The 24,055-nt window shown below is 45.5% G+C and overlaps 1 protein-coding gene across 5 annotated transcripts in view; it reads left to right on the forward strand.

The window, feature by feature from the left end:
• The first annotated feature begins 4,177 nt into the window (after positions 1–4,177).
• Positions 4,178–24,055, forward strand: part of LOC140723011 (NACHT, LRR and PYD domains-containing protein 3-like) — a 33,292-nt gene continuing 13,414 nt past the window's right edge. The window contains exons 1-4 of one of the 5 annotated variants that reach the window (XM_073037642.1): positions 4,178–4,271; positions 6,704–6,872; positions 16,211–16,379; positions 23,136–23,228. In XM_073037642.1, coding sequence (XP_072893743.1) covers positions 23,168–23,228 — 61 coding nt within the window. In that variant the 5' untranslated portion in view covers positions 4,178–4,271; positions 6,704–6,872; positions 16,211–16,379; positions 23,136–23,167. Of the gene's footprint in view, positions 4,272–6,703; positions 6,873–12,719; positions 12,841–16,210; positions 16,380–23,135; positions 23,229–24,055 lie in introns of those variants that run through there. The other 4 variants (XM_073037645.1, XM_073037644.1, XM_073037646.1 and 1 more) reach the window with 4 other exon arrangements.

Below are 24,055 nucleotides of genomic sequence, written 5' to 3' on the forward strand. Positions count from 1 at the left end.
CTGCTCTCCAAAGTTCTCTGCAGTTCCTTGCAGTCATGGGCAGAGCAGTAGCCATACAAAGGCGTGAAGTATCGACAAGGAGCTCAGAGACCTCGGCCTTCACCCTGCCTTGTGTAGCTGGATCCTGGACTTCCTGTCAGATCGGCGGCAGGTGGTAAGAGTGGGCTCATTCACCTCTGTCTCTCTGACCCTCAGCACACATACCCCACAGTGGTGTCTCTTTGCCTCCTCTATTACTCTCTGTATTCCCATGACGTGTCGCCACCCACAACTCCAATCTGCTAATTAAATTTGCTGACGACACTACACTGACTGGCCTGATCTCAAATAATAACGAGGCAGCGTATAGAGAAGAAGTCATCACCCCGACACAGTGGTGTCAAGAAAACAACCTCTCCCTCATTGTGACAAAAACAAAGGAGCTGGTTGTGGATTACAGGAGGAATGGAGACAGGGACCAAATTCAACATTTCCAAGACTGTTATTGACACAAAATGCACATTTTAATATTGATCATGACACAATGTGTTTTATATATTGTTAATGACATAAAACATATTTACAGATTGTTACTGAGAGAGAATCGTATAATTTGTGTTCCGTGTGTTAACTGAATGTACTTGCCTGTGATGCTGCCACAAGTCAGTGTTTCTCTGTACCTGTACCTTCCTGTACTTGTGCACTTGGTAATAAATTCAACAGGACCTGAGAAATCTCAGTGAGATTTGATTAATGATGATCACCTTGGCAGCTCGGTAGGTCGAACGTATGCGACAGTACACTGTTAAATGCGAAACCCTGAACAGTGGCGATGATCAGAGGGATCTTAGACTCCCTGAGAGAGACTGCACCGATTGATCGGGTGGTTAAGAAGGCAAATTACATGGTTGTCTTTATTAGTTGAAGCACTGAGTTCAAAAGTCGGGAAGTTGTGTTGGAGAGAGAGAGAGAGAGAGAGAGAGAGAGAGAGAGAGAGAGAGAGAGAGAGAGAGAGAGAGAGAGAGAGAGAGAGAGAGAGAGAGAGAGAGAGAGAGAGAGAGGAGAGAGGAGAGAGAGAGAGAGAGAGGAGAGAGAGAGAGAGAGAGAGAGAGAGAGAGAGAGAGAGAGAGAGAGAGAGAGAGAGAGAGAGAGAGAGAGAGAGAGAGAGAGACAGAGAGAGACTGGAAAAGCTGATCGCTTCAGTTAGTTTCAGCTGAGGCTTGGAACTCTCCTATGCCCACAAGAGTGGGTTGAACATCGGTACACGGAACCACAACGAACGTGTGTGGCTGTCACTTCGTATAATCCATAGGAGTGGATTGTGGAATATCTTGTGTTAATCCTTGCCTGAGTATGTTGTGTGGTAACCCCTGGAAGACGGTATTCCGTGACAGGTCACTTTCGCTGATAACTCGTATGTGGACGGATTCAACGAATAAGAACATCGTCGACGGTTATTTTGATGTAACGGCCTTTTCTCTACGTTTCACCCTGGATTACATATATCTCTCTCCCATGATTTATTCCGTGGATTACTGAACTTTCCTACTTTACCATCTCAAGACTCTGAGCTTTGTTCCCTCAGGCTCGATAGTCTGGGAGTTATATTTACACATATATACACATAACACTGTTAACTTCCCTTTATTTCGTTAAGTTACTATATTATAAGTAGATACTAATAAAGAGAGTGGTTTTAACATCAAAACCAGACTCCAGTGTGAACTCTATTGCTGCTGGTTCGTTTCTAAAACGTTTCAGTTCGTAACACAGTTTTATAAAACTAGTTAGACCACATCTGGAGTGTTTCATACAGTTCTGGTCTCCCCCATTCTCGGAAGGATGTCGGGGCTTTGGAGAGGGCGCAGAAGAGGTTTACCAGGACACTGCCTGGATTAGAGGGCATGAGCTATAACGAGAGGCTGGACAAACTTGTGTTGTTTTCTCCAGAGCGGCGCAGGCTGGGGTGCGACTGGATGGACGCTTATAAGATGAGGAGAGGAATAGATAGAGTGGACAGACGATATATTTTTCCTGGGGGTTGAAATGTCTAATACATTCAAGGTGAGAGGAGATGTGAGCGGCGTTTGCTTCTTTCCACAGAGTAATGGGCAGCTGGAGTCACTGCCTGGGGTGAGAGACCCTTCACCCGTCACGTGATCCAGTTTCCTGCTCACGTTGTTCCGCAGATCGGCAGCTCGACGTGTAAGAGTGGGCTCCCTCACCTCTGTCTCTCTCACCTTCAGCACAGATACCCCAGAGGGGTGTCTCCTTGCCCCCTCCTTTACTCCCTGTATTCCCATGACTTTTGTCGCCACCCACAGCTCCAATCTGCTAATTAAATTTGCTGACGACACTACACTGACTGTCCTTATTTCAAACAATAACGAGGCAGCCGACAGAGAAGAAGTCATCACCCCGACACAGTGGTGTCAAGAAAACAACCTCTCCCTCATTGTGACAAAAACACAGGAGCTGGTTGTGGATTACAGGAGGAATGGAGACAGGGAGCACATTCAACATTTCCAAGTCTGTTATTGACACAAAATGCACATTTTAATATTGATCATGACACAATGTATTTTATACATTGTTAATGACATAAAACATATTTACAGATTGCTACTGACAGAGAATCGTATGATTTGTGTTCCGTGGGTTATCTGAATGTACTTGGCTGTGATGCTACCACAAGTCAGTGTTTCTCTGTCCCTGTGCCTTCCCGTACTTGTGCACTTGGCAATAAATTCAACAGGACCTGAGAAATGTCAGTGAATTTGATTAGTGATGATCATCTTGGCAGATCGGCCCACCTGGACAAAAGCGACACGTACGTTCGGAAGCTGTTCATAGACTTCAGTTCAGCATTCGACACAATCATCCTCAGAAACCGACTGGAAAGCTGAATTTACTGGGCCTGAACACCTCCCGCTGTAACTGGATCCTAGACTTCATGACTGGGAGACCTCAGTCAGTCCGGATCGGGATCAGCATCTCCAACACTATCACACAGAATGGGGGCTCCCCAGGGCTGTGTGCTCAGTCCACTGCTGTTCACTCTGCTGACCCACGACTGTGCTGCAACACACAGCTCGAACAACATCATCAAGTTCACTGAGACACGACCGTGGTGAGTCTCCATCAGAAAGAACGACGAGTCAGCTTACAGAGAGGAGGTGCAGCGGCTAACGGACTGGTGCAGAACCAACAACCTGTCTCTTAATGTGAACAAAACTAAAGAGATGGTTGTTTGACTTCAGGAGGGCACGGAGCAACCCCTCCCCGCTGAACATCGACGGCTCCTCGGTAGAGATCGTTAGAGCACCAAATTTCTTGGTGTTCACCTGGCGGAGAATCTCACCTGGTCCCTCAACACCAGCTCCATAGCAAAGAAAGCCCAGCAGCGTCTCTACTTTCTGCAAAGGCTGAGGAAAGTCCATCTCCCACCCCACATCCTCATCACATTCTACAGGGGTTGTATTGAGAGCATCCTGAGCAGCTGCATCACTGCCTGGTTCGGAAATTGCACCATTTCGGATCGCAAGACCCTGCAGCGGATAGTGAGGTCAGCTGAGAAGATCATCGGGGTCTCTCTTTCCCGCCATTACGGACATTTACACTACACGCTGCATCCGCAAAGGAAACAGCATTATGAAGGACCCCATGCACCCCTCATACAATCTCTTCTCCCTCCTGCCATCTGGGAAAAGGCTCCGAAGCATTCGGGCTCTCACAACCAGACTATGTAACAGTTTCTTCCCCCAAGCTATCGGACTCCTCAATATCCAGAGCCTGGAACAGTCACCTTACTGCCCTATTGTCTTGTTATTATTTATTGTAATGCCTGCACTGTTTTGTGCACTTTATGCAGTCCTGGATAGGTCTGTGGTCTGGTGTAGTTTTTTTTTCTTTTCTGTGTTATTTTTTATGTGGTTCAGTCCAGTTTTTGTACTGTGTTATGTAACACCATGGTCCTGAAAAAACGTCGTCTCATTTTTACTGTGTACTGTACCAGCAGTTATGGTCGAAATGACAATAAAAGTGACTTGACTTGAATCGGCAGCTTCTGCGGGTTTGTCTCCGAGGCCCCGCCCACGCTCTGATGACGCAATAGGCACACTGCGCATGCTCACATTCCCGGGCTGGGCAGTGATTTTCTTTTCTTTGTGTTGAAGCGAGTCCGGAGCGGCGGATCTACGGATCCGGATCGGGAGAGGGTCCTCGCCCCCCTCGGGCAGGGAGCCGGAGGGTCAGATTATTCTCTGCGGAGCGAGACCGACAAGATCCATACCGTGAGTATTGAGTCCGATCCCGACCGATGCTGGGCAGTGAGTCCCGTTAACTTCCCCGGAACTCGCGGTCTCACCCCGCTTCCTGGACAAAACCTACTGGGGTCGGTCCGGGTTGTGAGACCTTCACATCGAATCTGGGGATATTTTCTATGATGTTTTGATAAAAGCTTGTTTTGGGGGAGAAGGGTAAATGCCAAAGTTCCTGTTGCTCTATCTTTGTCATTTTGGTACATAGTAGTATGTACTGTTAATTCAGTGTCTGTGTATTGCTGGAGGGCCATCAGTGATTGTCCTTGATCCCTTCTCCCACCCGTTCCATCTGCTTAATCCTGCCCATCTGGTTCAACCTCTGTCCAGCCTGCATCCCACCACCTCGATGATAAATATCGACAACCTCTCTTCTACCGTTGTCTTCATTGTGAAGTCTTTTGCCTCACGGAGTTATTTCTGAAATCGGAGTTTGTTACCTGGAACTACCAGAGGATTTATCTAATGCAGAATGTGGAAGGATAAAGACAATCACCACAATTTTAGTTTGAAAGTTACCAAATGGCCGCTGTGTTAATCTTTGTCTGACGGTGACTCTCAATGTTTAAAGTTGAGTCCGATATTTCCTGTTTTGGTCATGTTTGAGAGGCATTTTTCCTGTTGCCCAGGAACAGCCACAGGATCTGCAGGGAGTGGTGAACATTTTTATCGCTCTCCGGTCACTTCCCCTCATTGAGAGTTAGTGGCCTCGGGAGCAGATGGAACAGACTGATACTGGGGTGGGAGGATGTTGTGAGCATTCACTGTGTCGACTGTATTAACCCTGTGTTGGAATGCAGAGAAAACTAATGAATGTGGGACTTAAATTTGTGCAACTTTGTTCAGGCCGTCACAAACATCTTGTAATTAGTCAATAGTTGTGCACATTTAAAGTGAAAAGAGAAAATGCTGGAACCGTTCATCAGATTATACTGGGTCTTCCACAGTTTCTCTTTCCATAGATCCAATCTGATGTACCGAGTTTCCAGAATTTATTTCAATTGAAATGAAATGCCTGTTATTCCTGTTAGCCCACAGAAAATGTGACGGCCAATTGCGCTGGGGAAAATCTCATTTAACAATCGGACAATGATAAAATGCTTTCAGTTTATCTGCTGGAGACAACGTGAAACGTATCCCTGCCTGCTGGTGACCCGCGCCCAGGTTTTCCAGCCCAATATCTGCTCCAGTCGCGGATTATCAGCTTCCCATTCTGCCACAGGTTGATGTAGGAGTGTTAATTTTTGAACTCTGAATGGCCGACACACTGCAGCATGTTATCAGCAGCAAGAGTCCTGGGGAATTGGTGCTTGGACTGTAATCCCGTATGTAGGACTCCAGGAATATGGAACTGTCCAATATTTGGGGATTTGACCAGTTCAGTACTTCAGTAGATGGGGTTGGATATTCCTCCTTCCACAATGAATCAGAAGTCTCGGGTTGCTGGACATTGGTTGTGGGGAAATCCCTGATGTGGGGACGATGTGCGAGGTAAGTGGCACGTTCAGCTGTGTGACCCAATCACACATTTTGACCACTGGTGAAATGGAGCTGGGGATCGAGCTGCTCAGGCTCATGAGGTGTTGAGCGAGTATTTATGGTCTGTGGTCAGATGCTTGTTTCTGGATGTCCTTTGGAGTCAATGAGTTCTAATCTGAGGAGAGAATGAGTTCCTATACCATCCCTCACATGGAGAGATGGTCAGTAATGTTTGTAGCAGTAGAATTGGACCCGGGGTTCAATGTTCAAAGCGTATTGGAAATTACCCCTCACTGTCACCTGTCTGTTCGTCAATGGTCTAGGCCTGTGCTCAACGGAGTTCTGAGGGACAGTGGGGGTGAGGGTGTGCTTGTTCAAGGAAACCTACTGAATGCTGAAAAGCCTGGATACGGTGGACATCCTGGAGAGGATGCTTCCATTTGATGGAGAGTCTGGGATCTGAGAACACAAGTCTCCGAATAAAGAAGATTCCCTTTAAAATTGAGATGAGGAGAATATCAAGTAAAGGGTGGCTGATCTGTGGAATTTGTTGCCACAGAGGGTGGATGAAGCTGTTATTGGGGTATATTTATGGCAAAGGTTAATATATTTGTGTTTGTTCTAGTAGCTTCAGGATTACAGGAGGAAGGCAGGAATATGGTGTTGGAATGTAAATCAGCCATGGTTAAATGGTGGGGCAGACCAGATGGATCAAATCACCTAATTCTGTTCCTGACTGAATGATGGCTCCTCCTTATCCCATATTGTTTTGTGATGTGTGGAACAATTACAGATTTGTTCACTCAGATCATTATATTTGTCTTCAATGTTTAAATGTCAGTGAGTTTTATTTTTAGGAACATTGAGCAGTAATGTTTTGTTCTCCTTTGTGTTGATAATGTGCTTCATTATTTTTCATGTTCAAGCTAGATCAGCGGTGAGAGATTTACTGGAAGAAAAGCCCACAACTGGAAGCAAACCAGAACTGAGGACCAGGGAAGATCAACAAGTGAACCAACCCGAGGACTGAGAGCATCAACTGGAGAGAACGCTTCTGACTCAGGGTTTCCATTGATTCAGTCAGCAGAAAGTTTGGTGAGTCTCATTTACTCCAACACTGGTCCTTTAGATATTCCATACCTGCACAAAGAAGGGTAGGAAATAGTTGGGGTGAGACTGAATGTGCTCAGAAGTACCAGTTATGCCTCTGTCAGACCCAGTTACAATCACTTCAGCTCTGGCAATGTGCTGTCAGTATCCCAGCTCATTAAAGTCACTCCCATTCCTTCAGTATTTGCTCATTTCAAGGTCTTGCATCTTGTGAAGTAGCTTTTCGTCACTTCTGAGTGGGGAGATGGAAACAAAGTGGAGAGTTTAGACTTAATATCTTTCAAAAATGTAATTCTTTAAACTTACCTGCTACAAACTTGCCTGGCCTTTTCTCCTTGGAGTGACGGAGAATGAGAGGTGACCTGATAGAGGTGTATTGACCATGTGGATAGCCAGAGGCTTTTTCCCAGGGCTGAAAATGTCATGACTGACATGAGGGGCTATAGTTTTAAGGTGCTTGGAGGAAGGTAGAGGGGGGATGTCAAGGGAATTTCTCCACACAGAGTGGTGGGTCTGGAAGGCATTGCTGGCGACGGTGGTGGAGGCAGATACAATAGGGTATTTTAAGAGACTATTAGATAGGTACATGGAGCTCAGAAAAATAGTGTTATGCAGTTGGGTAATTATAGACAGTGTCTGGAGCAGGTTACATAGTCAGCAGAACATTGTGAGCCAAAAGACCTGCAATGTGCTGTTGGTTTCTATGTTCCATGTTCAAACTTACTACCTATACCCTATATATTCCCAACCAAATGATTGATATAGATGACAAGTAACAATAGGTATAACCATGAGGAACATCACGAAGCACTGGCCTGGAGTCCAATAAACAGCCTCTCCCCATCACCCTCTGCGTCCTGCCATTTAGCTGTTCCCAGACACTGGGGCTCTGTCACAAACACAACGTTCAGGAAGATTAGTCAGTAATTAACGTGCAAAGGGAACTGTTGCTTCCTGAAAGGTCTGATCCTGTATGATTCAATGGACCAACTCATCCCTTCTTTACAACTCAGTTTGCCCTGGGACCCATCCTCCCATGTTATGCTGTGTCTGATACCCCACATCCCCTACCTCCCTCCATCCTGCAAATGGCCCCATACCCTTTCCACCATTTACCCCACACCCACACACGTAAACCGATCCACATCACCCACATCCTCCTTTCCAGCTTGGGGAACCACAACTAATTGACCCCACAGTCTCGTCTTGGGCACAAAACTAAATACAGATCTGCAAGAACAGATGGATGGACTCTGCAGCTGTCTGGCTTGGACCCGCCCACTTTCGCTGCAACTTACCATATAACCATATAACAATTACAGCACAGAAACAGGCCATCTCGGCCCTTCTAGTCCATGCCAAATGCTTACTCTTACCTTGTCCCACTGGCCCGCACTCAGCCCATAACCCTCCATTCCTTTCCTGTCCATATACCTATCCAATTTTACTTTAAATGACAACACCGAACCTGCCTCTACCACTTCTACTGGAAGCTCGTTCCACACAGCTACCACTCTCTGAATAAAGAAATTCCCCCTCATGTTACCCTTAAACTTCTGCCCCCTAACTCTCAACTCATGTCATCTTGTTTGAATCTCCCCTACTCTCAACGGAAAAAAAGCCTATCCACGTCAACTCGATCTATCCCCCTCATAATGTTAAATACCTCTATCAAGTCCCCCCTCAACCTTCTATGCTCCGAAGAGTAAAGACCGAACTTGTTCAACCTTTTCCTGTAACTTAAGTGCTGAAACACAGGTAAAATTCTAGTAAATCTTTGCTGTACTCTCTCTATTTTGTTGAAATCTTTCCTATAATTCGCTGACCAGAACTGTACACAATACTCCAAATGCCCTTACCAATGCCTTGTACAATTTTAACATTACATCCCAACTCCTATACTCAATGCACTGATTTATAAAGGCCAGCATACCAAAAGCTTTCTTCACCACCCTATCCACATGAGATTCCACTTTCAGCGAACTAGGCACGATTATTCCTAGATCACTCTGTTCTACTGCATTCTTCAATGCCCTACCATTTACCATGTATGTCCTATTTGGATTATTCCTACTAAAATGTAGCACCTCACGCTTATCAGCATTAAACTCCATCTGCCATCATTCAGCCCACTCCTCTGACTGGCCTAAATCTCTCTGCAAGCTTTGAAAACCTACTTCATTATCCACAACGACACCTACCTTAGTATCATCTGCATACTTACAAATCCAATTTACCACCCCATCATCCAGATCATTAATGTATATGACAAACAACATCGGACCCAGTACAGATCCCTGAGGCACACCACTAGTCATCGGCCTCCAACCTGACAAACAGTTATCCACCACTACTCTCATGCATCTCCCGTCCAGCCACTGTTGAATCCATTTTTCCTACTTCAATATTAATACCTAACGATTGAACCTTCCTAACTAACCTTCCGTGCGGCACCTTGTCAAAGGCCTTACGGAAGTTCATATAGACAACATCCACTGGTTTACCATGGTCAACTTTCCTCGTAACCTCTTCAAAATTTCCATAAGGTTTGTCAAACATGACTTTCCACGCACAAATCCATACTGACTTTTCCTAATCAGACCCTGTCTATCCAGAGAATTATATATACCATCTCTAAGAATACTTTCCATTAATTTACCCACCACTGACGTCAAACTGACAGGCCTATAATTGCTAGGTTTTCTCTTAGAACCCTTCTTAAACAATGGAAACACATGGACAATATGCCAATCCTCCGGCATCATCCCCGTTTCTAATGACATTTGAAATATTTCTGTCAGAGCCCCTACTATTTCTACACTAACTTTCCTCAATGTCCTAGGGAATATCCTGTCAGGACCCAGAAATGTATTCACTCTATATTCCTTAAAAGCGCCAGTAATTCCTCCTCTTTAATGGTCATAGTTTCCATAACTTCCCTACTTGTTTCCCTTACTTTACACAATTCAATATCCTTCTCCTTAGTGAATACAGAAGAAAATAAATTGTTCAAAATCTACCCCCATCTCTTTCGGCTCCACACATAGCTGTCCACACTGATTCTCTAAGGGACCAATTTTATCCCTCACTATCCTTTTGCTATTAATATAACTGTAGAAACCCTTCGGATTTATTTTCACTTTACTTGCAAAAACAACCTCTCATCTTCTTTTAGCTTTTCTAATTTCTTTCTTAAAATTCTTTTTACATTCTTTATATTCCTCGAGCACCTAATTTACTCCATGCTACCTATATTTATTGTAGATCTCCCTCTTTTTCCGAACCAAGTTTCCAATATCCCTTGAAAACCATGGTGCTCTCAAACTTTTAACCATTCCTTTCAACCTAGCAGGAACATAAAGGTTCTCTACCCTCAAATTTTCACCTTTTAATGACTTCCATTTCTCTATTACATCCTTCCCATAAAACAAATTGTCCCAATCCACTCCTTCTAAATCCTCTTGCTTCTCATCAAAGTTAACCTTTCTTCAATCACAAATCTCAACCCTGGGTCCAGTCCTATTCTTCTCCATAATTATATTGAAACTAATGGTATTGTGATCACTAGATCCGAAGTGCTCCCCAATACATACATTCAACAGATACTAACACTCAATTTACACAAACCCGTGATCAGACCCCTTCCTCACCCCTCCTGAACAGGTATACTACCGCCATCAGCTGGAATTGGCACTGTGCTGCGATTTGCAGGAGGTCCCCGTGGAACCTCCGGAGGTCAGAGGGTTTGGCTGATCCGTCATTTCACTGTGACATCCCAGAACTCCCCAACAAATCCATCGAACTATATCTGGGGGAACTTCACTGACCAACAAATATAGTGCATCTCAGCAATCAGCTGTTTGAATGATACACTGACTTAGAGGAAGGAGTATCTGTGGTCCACATTGTCAGAGTTTTTAGTTTACCAGGAGACGCAGACTGCAGGGATGAGAGGCCTTCTGTTAACTGATAAGAATCTGTGTTTACACTGCTAGCAATTCCAGTTTACATCAGTAAAACCACTCTTTATGAAATTGTAAACGACAGGATACTGCATTGACTGACCCACCCCACACCTGATCACCCTGCAAAGTTTTCCCCAGAAGCGTTTGGGGTTTTGTTACCCAGTTCGAGAAAAGGGCCACGACGCCCACTCCATCAACAACATGGCAAAGCCGGGCACATAGCAGGAGACTTAATCTCATACAATACAAGATTCAGTGATGAAGCCTGTTAAATTTCCTTCATTGTCCTCCTGAAATCATTAAAAATGTCCATTGAACAGCTTTTGAAAACAAGTTCTCACCGACACGTGACATCACTCTGTACCCCCACATGCCTGATGAGACGTGTGGATTCCCCACACCTGGAGCTGATGTCACTTTGCACCCCCACATGCCTGATGACATGTGTGGGTTTCCCACACCAGGATCTGACATCACGTGTGCAATTCCTTATGTCACATTGGCGCTGAGACGGTTGAACTTTACCGGCTGAGGTAAAAACTACCTGACCCACCCACACACCCCACCCCACAGTCAACAGAGGAGTTACACTCTTCCCATTGGTATGAAGTGATGTCTATCACTGGTTGCATCCAACAGCAGAGGCAGACCAGCTGAGAAGGCGTTACCCCCCACTGAATTAATCTCTTGCTCCCGCTTTGAACTTCCCGTCACAGTGGAACAAATCCCAAAGTAGATGTCCAGCTTTTTGAATTTTTACACAGAGTGGTGGGTTGCTGGGATGTGCTGCCTGGTGTGATGGTAGCGGCAGATATATTGGGGACTTTTAAGAGATGTTTAGATAGACACGTGAACGTGATGGAAAATTGTGTAGGCATTAGGGATTAGTTTAGTTGGCAATTTGATTAATTGAATAGTTTGAGCACAACTTTTTGGGCCACAGGGCCTGTTCCTGTGCTGTACTGTTCTATGTTCTGTGTCTCTTGTCAAAAGGTTTCAGGGTTACGGAGGCAAAACCAGTGAGTGGGAACAACAGGTCAGCTGGAGCCCAATGTGGGAAATATGAGATCACCCACTTCTGTAGGACAAATTGAAATCCTGAGTGAGATTCCATGGAGATGGACTGAGGTGCAGAGGGTAGGGAGGGAGGTCCAAGGTATATTGTAGTTATTGCAAGAGTTATTGGTATAAGAATGAAAATCACTTTAACAATTATTTGGGTTTTGTGGAGATTGTACCTGGAATATGGTGTAAAATCCCTCTCTCCATACTAACACGGGTTATACAGACCAAAATTCAAACTGCCGGAGGAACTCAGTTGGTAGGGCGGCATCTGTGGAGGGAAGTGGTCCATTTCCCAACATTTCGGGCCGAGACCCTTCCTCTGGACTGAGAATGGACGGGAAATAGTCAGAGAAAAGAGGTGAGGGGTGGGATGGTGCAAGAGCTGGGGAGTGAGAGGTGGATTCAGCTGAGGGGGGGTGGGAAGGTGAAAATAGTGACGGGGTGGGAGGTGAGTGATTGGGGAACAACGGGGCTGCAGAAGATGGAAATTAATTTCATCTTCGACGAAATGAGAAACGGGCAAAAACGTGTGTCTGAGATGGGAGAGCTGTGAGTATGAAATAATGTGGAAAATGAGGCCGATATGTCGGGCAGCGTGTGAGGGGCGAGGAACAGTCACCGGGTCACGTGGGAGAACCTCAACCATCACGTGATCATGTTTTACGGCAGATCAGCAGCATCTGCGTGTGTCTCCGAGGCCCCGCCCCCTCTCTGATGACGCAATAAACACACTGCGCATGCTCACTTCCCCGCGATGGGTTGTGAATTTTTTACTTTGTCTGTGTTGAAGCGGGTAGGGTGCGGCGGATTTTCTGCGGGGTCCGGCTCGGGAGAGTTTCATCGCCCCCTCGGGCGGGGAGCCGGGGGTGGGTGGGGGTGGAACGGATGATCCTCTGCGGAGCGGGACCGACAAGATCCATGCGGTGAGTATTGAGTCCGGTCCAGACCGATGCTGGGCAGTGAGTCCCGTTAACTTCCCCGAACTCGCGGTCTCACCCCGCTTCCTGGACAAAACGTACCGGGGTCTGTCCGGGTTGTGAGATCTTCACTCCGAAACTGGGGATATTTTCTACGGTGTGTTGATAAAAGTTGTTTCGGGGAGAAGGGTAAATGCCAATGTTCCTGTTCTTTGTCAATTTAGTACATAGTAGTATGTAGTGTTAATTCAGTATCAGTGCATTGCTGGAGGGCCATCAGTGATTGTCCTTGATCCCTTCTCCCACCCGATCCATCTGCTTAATCCCTGCCCGTCTTGTTCAACCTCTGTCCAGTCTGCATCCCACCACCTCGATGATAAATATCGACAACCTCTCTTCCTGCGAGTTATTTCTGAATTCGGTGTTTGTTACCTGAACAGCTAGAGGATTTATTTAATGCAGAATGAGGAAGGATAAAGACAGTCACTACAATTTTAGTTTCAAAGTTACCAAACGGCCGCTGTGTTAATCTTTGCCAGATGGAAACTCCCAGTGTTTACAGTTGAGTCTGATATTTCCTGTTTTGGTCATTTTTGAGTTGTAGTTTCCCTGTTGCCGGGGCCAGCCACAGGATCTGCAGGGAGTGGTGCACAGTTTTATCGCTCTCTGGTCATTTCCCCTCATTGACCGTTAGCAGCCTCCGGAGCAGATGGAAAAGACTGATAGTGGGGTGGGGAGGATGTTGTGAGCATTCACTGTGTCGACTGTATTAACCCTGTGTTGGATTGAAGAGAAAACTAATGAATGTGCGACCTATCAACCATTTTGTCAATTTCTGGTCAGTCTGTATCGCATCAATAATTACAATTTTGGTTTCAATGTGGCAAAATGGCGAAATGTTAATCTTGACAGCATTTAAAGTGAGTGTGTTATTTCATTTTTTTGTCATTTTTGGAGAGCCACTTTTTCTGTTGCCAGGATAACAGCCCATGTGACCTGCAGGGAGTGTTGCTCATTTTTATCGCTCTCTGGTCACGGTCCCTCATTGAGACACATCGGCCTCAGGAGCAGTGGGGTGGGGAGGATGTTGTGAGCATTGACTTTATCGACTATATTATCCCTGTGTTGGTATGAAGACAAAACTAATGTATGTGGGCATTAACATTTGTGTAACACTGTTCAGGCCGTCACAAACATCTTGTAATCAGTCAATAGTTGTGCATCATTGAAAGTAAAAAGAGAAAATGCTGGAACCGTTCAGCAGATCGGGCAGCATCAGTTCACATATAGGGTCTTCCACAGTTTCTCTTTCCACAGATCCAATCTGATGTACCGAGTTTCCAGCATTTAATTTCAATTTGAAATGAAATCCATGTTATTCCTGTTAGCCCACAGGAAATGCAACGGCCAATTGTACTGGGCAAGATCTCATTTAACAATCGGATAATGATAAAATGCTTTCAGTTTAGCTGCTGGAGACAACATGAAACGTATCCCTGCCTGTTGGTGACCCACGCCCAGGTTTTCCAGCCCAATATCTGGCCCAGTCAGAGGTTTATCAGGTTCCCATTCTGCCACAGGTTGATGCAGGAGTGTCAGCATTTGAACTCTGAATGGTCTACACACTGCAGCATGTTACCGGCAGCAAGGGAGTCCTGGGAAAATTGGTGCTTGGGCTGTTTTCCTGAGATGCAGACTCCAGGAATATGGATCTGTCAGATTTTGAGATTTGACCAGGTCAGTACTTCTGTAGATGGGGCTGAATGTTCCTCCTTCCACAATGAATCACAAGTCTCGGGTTGCTGGACATTGGTTGTAGGGAAATCCCTGATGTGGGGACGAAGTGTGAGGATTCTGGGTTTGGTCAGTGGCACGTGTGACCCTATCACAGATTTCGATCCAGGTAAAATGGACTCGGGGCTCGAGCTGCTCCGGCTTATGAGGTGTTAAGCGAGTATTTCTGGTCTGGTCTCAGCTGTTTGTTTCTAGGGTTCCTTTGGAGGCAATGACTGCTAATCTGAGGAGAGAATGAGTTCCTATACCATCCCTCACATGGAGAGGAGGTCATTAAATGTTTGCAGCAGTAGAATTGGACCCAGGGGTTCAGTGTTCAAACCATTTTGGATATTTCCCCTCACTGTCACCTGTCTGTTAGTCAATGGTTCTGGGCCTGTGCTCAATGGAGTTCAGAAGGACAGTGGGGGCTGTGTTGGTGCTTGTTTGAGGAAACCTACCGAATGCTGAAAAACCTGGTTACAGTGGACATGGAGAGGATGTTTCCATTAGGCGGAGAGTCTGGGAACTGAAAGCCCAGTCTCAGAATAAAGATGCTTTCCCTTAAAATTGAGAGAAGGAGAATATCTTAAGTAAAGGGTGACTGATCTGTGCGTAAAGGGAGCATCTTCTTTTTCTTTGTTAATGCGTATGTTAAAATGGCTTCTTTGTTTTGTTAAAAGTAGGAATGCTTCTTTGTTATGAGAGAGTGCTGGAAGCCTGTTTAGGTTAAAATTTACTGATAACGAGAATTGTATTCCTTTGTAAACCAATTGGGATTAATGTTGTTCTTCCTTCTGAGTCTGTAAACTATTGTTGGCGGGCTTTTGGGGAGATCTGCGCGAGGGAGGGATCTCCCTCCCTCCCTCTCCAACTATCATCGTCTCCTCTCCTCGCCGAACATCCTGCCTCGGAGCCCCGCTTGGGGTCCGTTCCTCGCCCAGTTTACAGCATCGCGTCCTCTCTCTCTCACCCCCTCGCGCTGACTCCCCAAAAGCCCGCCAACAATAGCTTACAGATTCAGAAGAAAGAACAACATTAATCCCAATTGGTTTACAAAGGAATACAATTCTCGTTATCAGTAAATTTTAACCCAAACAAGCTTCCAGTACTCCCTCGCAACAAAGAAGCATTGCTATATTTAACAAAACGAAGAAGCCATTTTGATTAACATCCGGAGTAACAAAGAAAAAGAAGAAAACCCCTTTACATGTGGAATTTGTTGCCACAGAAATTGGCTGAAGCTGCAATTTGGGTATATTTATGGCAGAGATTAATATATTTGTGATAGTTCCAAGTAGCTTCAGGGTTACAGGAGGAAGGCAGGAATATGGTGTTGGAATAAAATCAGCCGTGGTTGAGTGGTGGGCAGACCGGATGGATCGAATCACCTAATTCTGTTCCTGTGTCTTATATCTGACCATGACTGAATGATGGATCCTTTGTGTCCCATATCAGGTTTTGTAACATGTGAGGGACAATTACAGATTTGTTCACTCACATCGTTATATTTGTCTTAATGTTTAAATTTCAGTGAGTCTTATTTTTAGGAACATTGAGCAGTAATGTTGTGTTCTCCTCTGTATTATCTCCCTGGTTAAAGTCAGACCTGTGGTGAGAGGTTTATTGGAAGAAAAGCGCACAACTGGAAGCAAACCACAACTGAAGACGAAGGAACAGCAACAAGTGAACCAGCCCGAGGACTGAGAGCACCAACTGGAGAGAACCCTTCTGACTGAGGGTTTCTATTGATTCAGTCAGGAGAAAGTTTGGTGAGTCTCATTTACTCTGACACTGGTCATTTAGACATTACGTACCTGAACAAAGAAAGGTAGGAAACAGTTGGAGTGAGACTGAATGTGCCCAGAAGTACCAGTTATGCCTCTGTCAGACCCAGTTGCAATCACTCCAGCTCGGGTGATGTGCTGTCAGTATCCCAGCTCTTTAAAGTCACTCACATTCCCTCAGTGTTTGCTCATTTCAATGTCTTCCACCCTGTGAAGTAGCTTTTGGTCACTTCCGAGTGGGGAGATGGAAACAGAGGGGAGTGTTTATACATAATATCTTTCAAAAAAAGTAATTCTTTGCACTTACTCGCTGCAAACTTGCTCGGTCTTTTCTCCTCGGAGTGACGGAGAATGAGAGATGACCTGATAGAGGTGTATAAAATGATGACATGCTTTGATCATGTGGATAGCCAGAGATTTTTTCCCAGGGCTGAAATGACTGTCATGAGGGGGCTCAGTCTTAAGGTGCTTGGCGGAAGGTTGAGGGTGGATGTCAGGGGAGTTTTTCCACACACAGCGGTGGTTGTGGAATGCATTGGTGCCGACGGTGGTGGAGGCGGACACAAAAGGGTCTTTTAGAAGACTCTCAGATAGGCACATGGAGCTCAGAAAAACAATGTTATGCAGTTGGGTAATTCCAGACAGTTCTTAGAGTGGGTTACAAGGTCAGCAGAACATTGTGGGCTGAATGGCCTGTAATGTGCTCTATATTTCTATGTTCCATGTTCAAACTTACTACCTACACCCTATATATTCCCAACCAAATGATTGATATAGATGACAAGTAACAATAGGTATAACCATGAGGAACATCACGAGGCACTGGCCCCGAGTCCAATGAACAGCCTCTCACCATCACCCTCTGCTTCCTGCCATTCAGCTCTTCCCAGATTCTGGGGCTTTGTGACAAACACAATGTTAACAGGAAGATTAGACAGTAATTAATGTGAAAAGAGAATTGTTGCTTTCTGAAAGGTCACGTATAGTATCTGATTCAATGGACCAACGCCTCCCTTGTTTACGATTTAATTTGTCCTGGCACCCATCCTCCTGGGTCACTCTGCGTCAGATAACCCACATCCCCAACCTCTTTCCACCCCGCCAATGGCCCCACAACTGCTCCCCATTTACCCCACACCCGCACAAGTAAACAGATCCACATCACCCACATCCTCCCTCCCAGCTTGGGGAACCACAGCTAATTGATCCCATACTCTCGGCTCGGGCACAAAACTAACCCCAGAACTGCAAGACCAGACAACCTGTACTCTCCAGCCGTCCAGCTCGGTCCCGGCTTTTTTCCACTGCAGCCAAAGCTCAATTTACACAAATCTGCGATCAGCCTCTTCCTCACCACTGCCCGAACAAGAGAAACACTGGATGACACCTGTTAAGTTTCCTTCATTGTTCCCCTGAAATCATGAAAAACGTCCATTGAACAGCTTTTGAAAACAAGTTCTGACGTTGTGTGTGCAGTACCTTACGTCACACTGGCACTGAGACGGTTGAACTTGACCGGCTGAGATAACAATTAAATGACCCACCCAGCCCACCTCACAGTCAACAGAGGAGTTACACTCTTCCCATTTGTGTAAAACAATGACAATCACTGGTTACGCACAATAGCAGAGATGGGCCATCCGAGGGGGCATTACGCCAGCTGATCACTTCTCACGCTCCCGTCCTGAACTCCACATCAAAGCGGAACAAACCTCAAAGTAATTGTCCCGCTTTTTGAATTATTTCCATTTCCCTCAGATGAAAGTTGGGGGTGTTTCTGAAGCATCTTCTGCTCCCGTCAGTTGATGCTGATTCCCTGGGGAAGGAGGGATCCCGGCAAAAGGAGGAGGGAGAGGGAATTAACTGGGAGGATAAATATGGTGTGAGGGGTTGGATAGGATGGAGTCTGAGTGGTTGTTTGTCCCGGTGGGGGATCAAGGAGCAGGATGGGGGAAGGAGCCCATTGACATTGGGGAAGGGACATGAGGGGCTCGTCTATGGACACGTGTGAGCCCATGGTGGTGGAGAGCACAGTTATTCACCTTATTGGTGGACAAACATTGGCAGACTGTATTTTCATATTGCTTGTGACACAGAATTGTATAATATCTGTTCCATCTGTTATCTGAATGTACTTGCCTGTGATGCTGCTATACGTCAGTGTTTCTCTGTACCTGCACCTTCCCGTACTTGTGCACTTGCAATAAATTCAACAGGACCTGCGAAAAGTCAGTGAGATTTGATTAGTGATGATCACCTTGGCAGCTCGGTAGGTCAAGTGTAAAGAACATAGAACATAGAAATCTACAGCACGTATCAGGCCCTTCAGCCCACAATGTTGTGCTGACCATGTAACCTGCTCTAGAAATTGACTACAATTTCCTTGCTGCGCAGCCCTTTATGTGTATAAACTCCATGTATCTATTTAAGAGTCTCTTAAAATGCTCTATTGTATCTGCCTCTACCACCATCACTGCCAGAGCATTCCACGCACCTACCGCTCACTGTGTGAGGATCTTACCCCTGACGTGCCCTTTGTACCTACTTCCAAGCAGCTTAATACTATGCTCCCTCTTGTTCGTCATTTCTAGCCTGGGGAAAAGCCTCTGGCTATCGACACAACCAATGCAACAAATGCCTTCCATCTTTTACACCTCTGTCAGGTCACCTCTCATTGTCCATCGCTTCAAGGAGAAAAAGCCAAGTTCACTCAACCTATTCTCATCAGGCATGCTCCCCAATCCAGACAACATCCTTGTAAATCTCCTCTGCACACTCTCTATAGCATCCATATTGTTTCCTGTAGTGAGGTGACCAGAACTGAACACAGTACTCCCAGGTGGAGACTAATCAAGGTCTTATATACAGTCGGCCCTCCTCTTAAAAGACCCCATTGGATCCACCTCTACCACCGTTGGTGTCAGTGCATTCCACGCACCCACCGCTCACTGTGTGGAAAACTTACCCCAGACATCCCCCTTGTACCTACTGCCAAGCAGCTTAATACTATGCTCCCTCTTGTTAGCCATTTCAAACCTCGGAAAAAGCCTCTGGCTATAGATGCAACAAATCCCTCTCATCTTATACACCTCTGTCAGGTCACCTCTCATTGTCCATCGCTTCAAGAAGAAAATGCCAAGGTCACTCAACCTATTCTCATCAGGCATGCTCCCCAATCCAGACAACATCTTTGTAAATCTCCTCTGCACACTCTCTATCGCTTCCATATAGTTTCCTGTAGTGAGGTGACCGAAATGAACACTGTACTCCCGAGTGGAGTCTAATCAAGGTCTTAAAGAGCTGTAACATTACCTCACGCTCTTGAACTCAATCCCATGGCTGATGAATGTCAACACACCATATGCTTTCTTATCAACACTGTCAACGTGTGCAGCAGCTTTGAGTGTTCTATCGACACGGACCCCAAGATCTCACTGATCCTCCACATTGCCAAGAGTCTTACCATTAATATTATATTCTATCTTTAAATTTCATTTACCGAAATGAACCACTTCACGCTTATCAGTATTGAACTCCATCTGCCACTTCTCTGACCATTTCTGCGTCCTATCGATGTTGCACTGTAACATCTGACAACCCTGCAGACGATCCACAACACTCCCAACTTTTGTGTCATCAGCAAACTTACTAACCCATCCTTCAACTTCCTCATCCAGGTCATTTGTAAAAATGAGAACAAGTCCCAGAACAGATCCCAACGGAACACTATCGGTCATTATCATCCATGCAGAATGCGAACCATCTACAACCACCCTCTGCCTTCTGTGGGCATGCCAGTTCTAGATCCACAAAGCAAGGTCTCCTTCGATCCAATACCTCATTATGTTCTGAATGAGCTTTCCATGGGGAACCTTAGCTAACCTCTTACTGAAATCCATATACAGTACTTCCAGTGCTCTACCTTCATCAATGTGTTTTGTAACATCCTCAAATAATTCAGTCAGGTTTATAAGGCATGACCTGCCCTTGGCAAAGCCATGCTGACCATCCCTAATCAGACCCTGCCTCTCAGGATCTTCTCCAAAACTTGCCCACAACTGAAGTAAGGCTCACTGGTCTATAATTTCCTGGGTTATCTCTACTCCCTTTTTTGAACAAAGGAACAATGTTTGCAACCTTCCAATACTCTGGTACTTCTCCCGTCCCTATTGATGATGCAAAGATCATCGACAGAGGCTCAGCAATCTCCTCCCTCGTTTTCCAGAGTAGCCTGGGGTATATCTCATCCAGTCCCGGCAACTCATCGAACTTAATGACATTCAAAAGCTCCAGCACATCCTCTTTCTTAAAGTCTATTTACTCAAGCGTTTTAGACCGCTGTAAGTCATCCCCACATTTCCAAGGTCCTTTTCACTGATGAATACTGAAGCAAAGTCATCATTAAGTACCTCAGAATATTTTAACTGATCAGCAGATTGAGAAATGTCTGTTGAGAATGTAGTGGTGAAATTTAACCAAACCAAGTTGCCATTACTGGCGACCCCACGGATTTGTTATATTGGCATGGCGTCCCCTCAGCTCCAATGATGGTTGTTACAAATGTCGGTGATATGTATGCGATCCGTTATTAGCAATCAGCAAACATACAATCTTGAAGGGATAAAACTGAAGTGTAGCCAAGTGTAAGTTCAGCGTATTTAAGATGATAATAACAAAATATATGACGTCGGTCGGTCCCCAGGTGTGTACTGCACGGAACAAATCAAAACTATGCAACTTTGCGTTTGCGTTTACCACACTACAACGGATCCATGTACGTTCTGGACATTGGGGTGAAAGAGAAGGTTTTCACGGTGGACCGGCTCAAATCGGCCCATGTGGTCTTGGCGCAGCCGGTCAATGTTCAGGCACAGTGGCGTAGAGGCAGACCGCCCAAACAGAGACTAGTCCTGACTGCAGAATTTGGGGGATGTATCGCCGGATCTGGGGTGGGGAGTTATGTAGCGACCCACTATCTACGCAGGCGAACCAGCTCACAAATAGCCCACGCGCGGGAAGAGAATTTTGTAATGCATCTCTGACGTCATATCCGCCAGGAGAGGGCGGGAACAGTACTGAGTAAAAGCCAGCGCCGCGAAGTTTGAATAAACTAGTTCTGAGTGCAGCTTACTGAGTGTCATTATTCCTAGCTCTGTATGCAGCACATCGCTACAATGCAAAGCTCATCTTCAGAGGCTCAGCAATCTCCTTACTCAATTTCTACAGTAGCATGGAGTATATCTGGTTAAGTCCCTGTGACTTATCGAACTTAATACCTCTCAAAAGATCCAGCACATGCTCTTTCTTATAGTCCATACACTCATGTGTTTCATTCTGCGGTAAGTCATCCCCACAATTGTCAAGATCCTTTTCACTGTGAATACTGAAGCAAAATACTCAGTATCTCAGAATATTTCAATGACCGGTAGGTTGCGAAACATCTGTTGAGAATGTAGCGGTGAGATTTAACCAAGCAAATTTGCCATTGCTGGCAACCTCCCCCCCCCGCCCCCCCCCCCCCCCCCCCCGCAGATCTGTTATACTTGCATGACACACCCTCAGCTCCCATGCTGATTGTTACAAAAGTCGGTGATATGTATTGGGTCCTTTATTGGCAATCAGCAAACATACAAACGTGAGGCCATGAAACTGAACTGTACCCAAGTGTAAGTTTATCGTATCTGAGTGGATAATAACAAGATATATTGCATCCGTCTATCCCCAGCTGTGTACTGCACTGAACAAACCACAAATGTGTAACTGATTCCCCTTGCATTTACCACACCGTCACTGATGTGACTCGTTACCATAAAAAAGCATTTTAAATACACAACGCAGAATACAATGCAGATAGAGAACAGATACATGGCTCCTACACACAGACTCAGCTCCGATACAGGGTCTTCCACCTGAAATATTAACATACTCTCTGCCTTGTTGAATAATTCCAGCATTTTGTTTTATTTATTTTGACGATTTTTCTCAACTGGCTGTTTTGAATGTATGGCATGTCGACATTGTGTTTAACAAGGTGTCATATAACGAACTATCTGATAATAGTCAGGTGATATGCTCAAAGAAATCTTAACCGAGTTCCTGTGCTAATAATGTTCTTAATGTCCTGCCGGGGAAAAAAAACAACAAACTATAATGCTTCAGGACAATGCTATGGGTGAGATTGCATTGTTTAAGGTATCAGAGTGTTTCTCTATGGACTCAAATCATATATTGCCGTAGGTGTCAATGGCAGGCGATGTTCACTTGAAAGGAAACGATGAGAATCAGGTGTGACTGAGAAATCTGTATAATCTTGTGACGAGAGGAATAGAAGTCTCATCGTCAGCAGAAATGTTTCAACCCACACTGCTGTAACAGTTGTCCATAACGCCACCAGTGGTAGGAGGGCCAAAACAATGGGCACTGTCTGCTCAACCTGCCTTACCATTCCATTGACACACCACTCCCGGTCCAGGGCACAAGATTGGCTCCTAAAGGGGAATTGCCTGCAATATGGGAAGTAGATACCCTGGAGAATCCCGGCCCAGTGTACAATCCATGGAGAGTGCGGAAATGGACATTGGGTGACTGTGGTTGGATGGGCACAGGTGGATCAGGCCATGTCTAGGCTTCAGTGGACAGGCCCAAGATGTTTGGAAGTGTTTGCCTCAGTTTAAAAACAAAACAGTGTTTTCTTTTAAACCTCAATTAATGTTTGACCTTCCTGTTATTTTTTTGTTACAGAGCAGCAAAATCTGATCACACCTGTCCTCAAAATGGATCAATGTGTGAGCAGGGGAGGAGTTCCAGTGACGTTAATATCGGGAAGGGGCACGGGTATGTTGGCAAATTATTTTAATTTATAAATACTCTGCTGATTCTGCATCTGGCTTTAATTCAACATCGGGAATTCACAAAGTGTTTGTGAGTACTGAGCAGAGAGATGAGAGAGAGAGTTAACATCTCTGGGGGAAACACAGTCACCCGTGGAAGGAGTACATTTACCGTCTGCTCCTGCTCCTCTAGCAGATTGTGATGCACATTAAAATAGCTAGTTACTCCAGAAGACAAGACATTCTGCAGATGCTGAAAGTTTTGGGCAACACAAAGACACAAAATATTGGCGGAACTCAGCAGGGCAGGCAGCATCCATGGAGAGGAATAAACATTTGACGTTTTGGGTCAGGATCATAAGGAATAGAAAGTAATGTGGCAATATCTAGCATTTCTGTCCCCTCATTTCCAGTCTGATGAAGGGCCTCGGCCCGAAACGGTTACTGTTCATTCTCCTCCATAGATGCTGCCTGATATGCTGAGTACCTCCAGCATTTTGTGAGATATTCTAGAGATTTGCTGAGGAAGGGGTTGACTAGGCAGGCAGACAGTAACCCAGAGCAAAGCGGTGTTGATAGGCAGTAGGAAGAGAGCGATGTTCATGGCTCTCTTTATTCTCAGGAATTGGCAGAGTTCTTTCCAAGGACAGGTACCAAATAAAGACGGTATATTCCTGGGTACAGGAAAGAGCAGTCTTCAGCCGCAGGAGCTATACCCTATGCCCATCCTCTCTCGCTCCGCACTGCACCCTCCATCCCCATCCCACATCCCCCTCCAACCCCTCCCACCCATTCCTGCTATCCCTCCTGCCACTTTTTCCCTCGACCCCC

The sequence above is a fragment of the Hemitrygon akajei genome, unplaced genomic scaffold (assembly GCF_048418815.1).
Source record: "Hemitrygon akajei unplaced genomic scaffold, sHemAka1.3 Scf000096, whole genome shotgun sequence".
Classification (NCBI taxonomy): Eukaryota; Metazoa; Chordata; class Chondrichthyes; order Myliobatiformes; family Dasyatidae; genus Hemitrygon; species Hemitrygon akajei.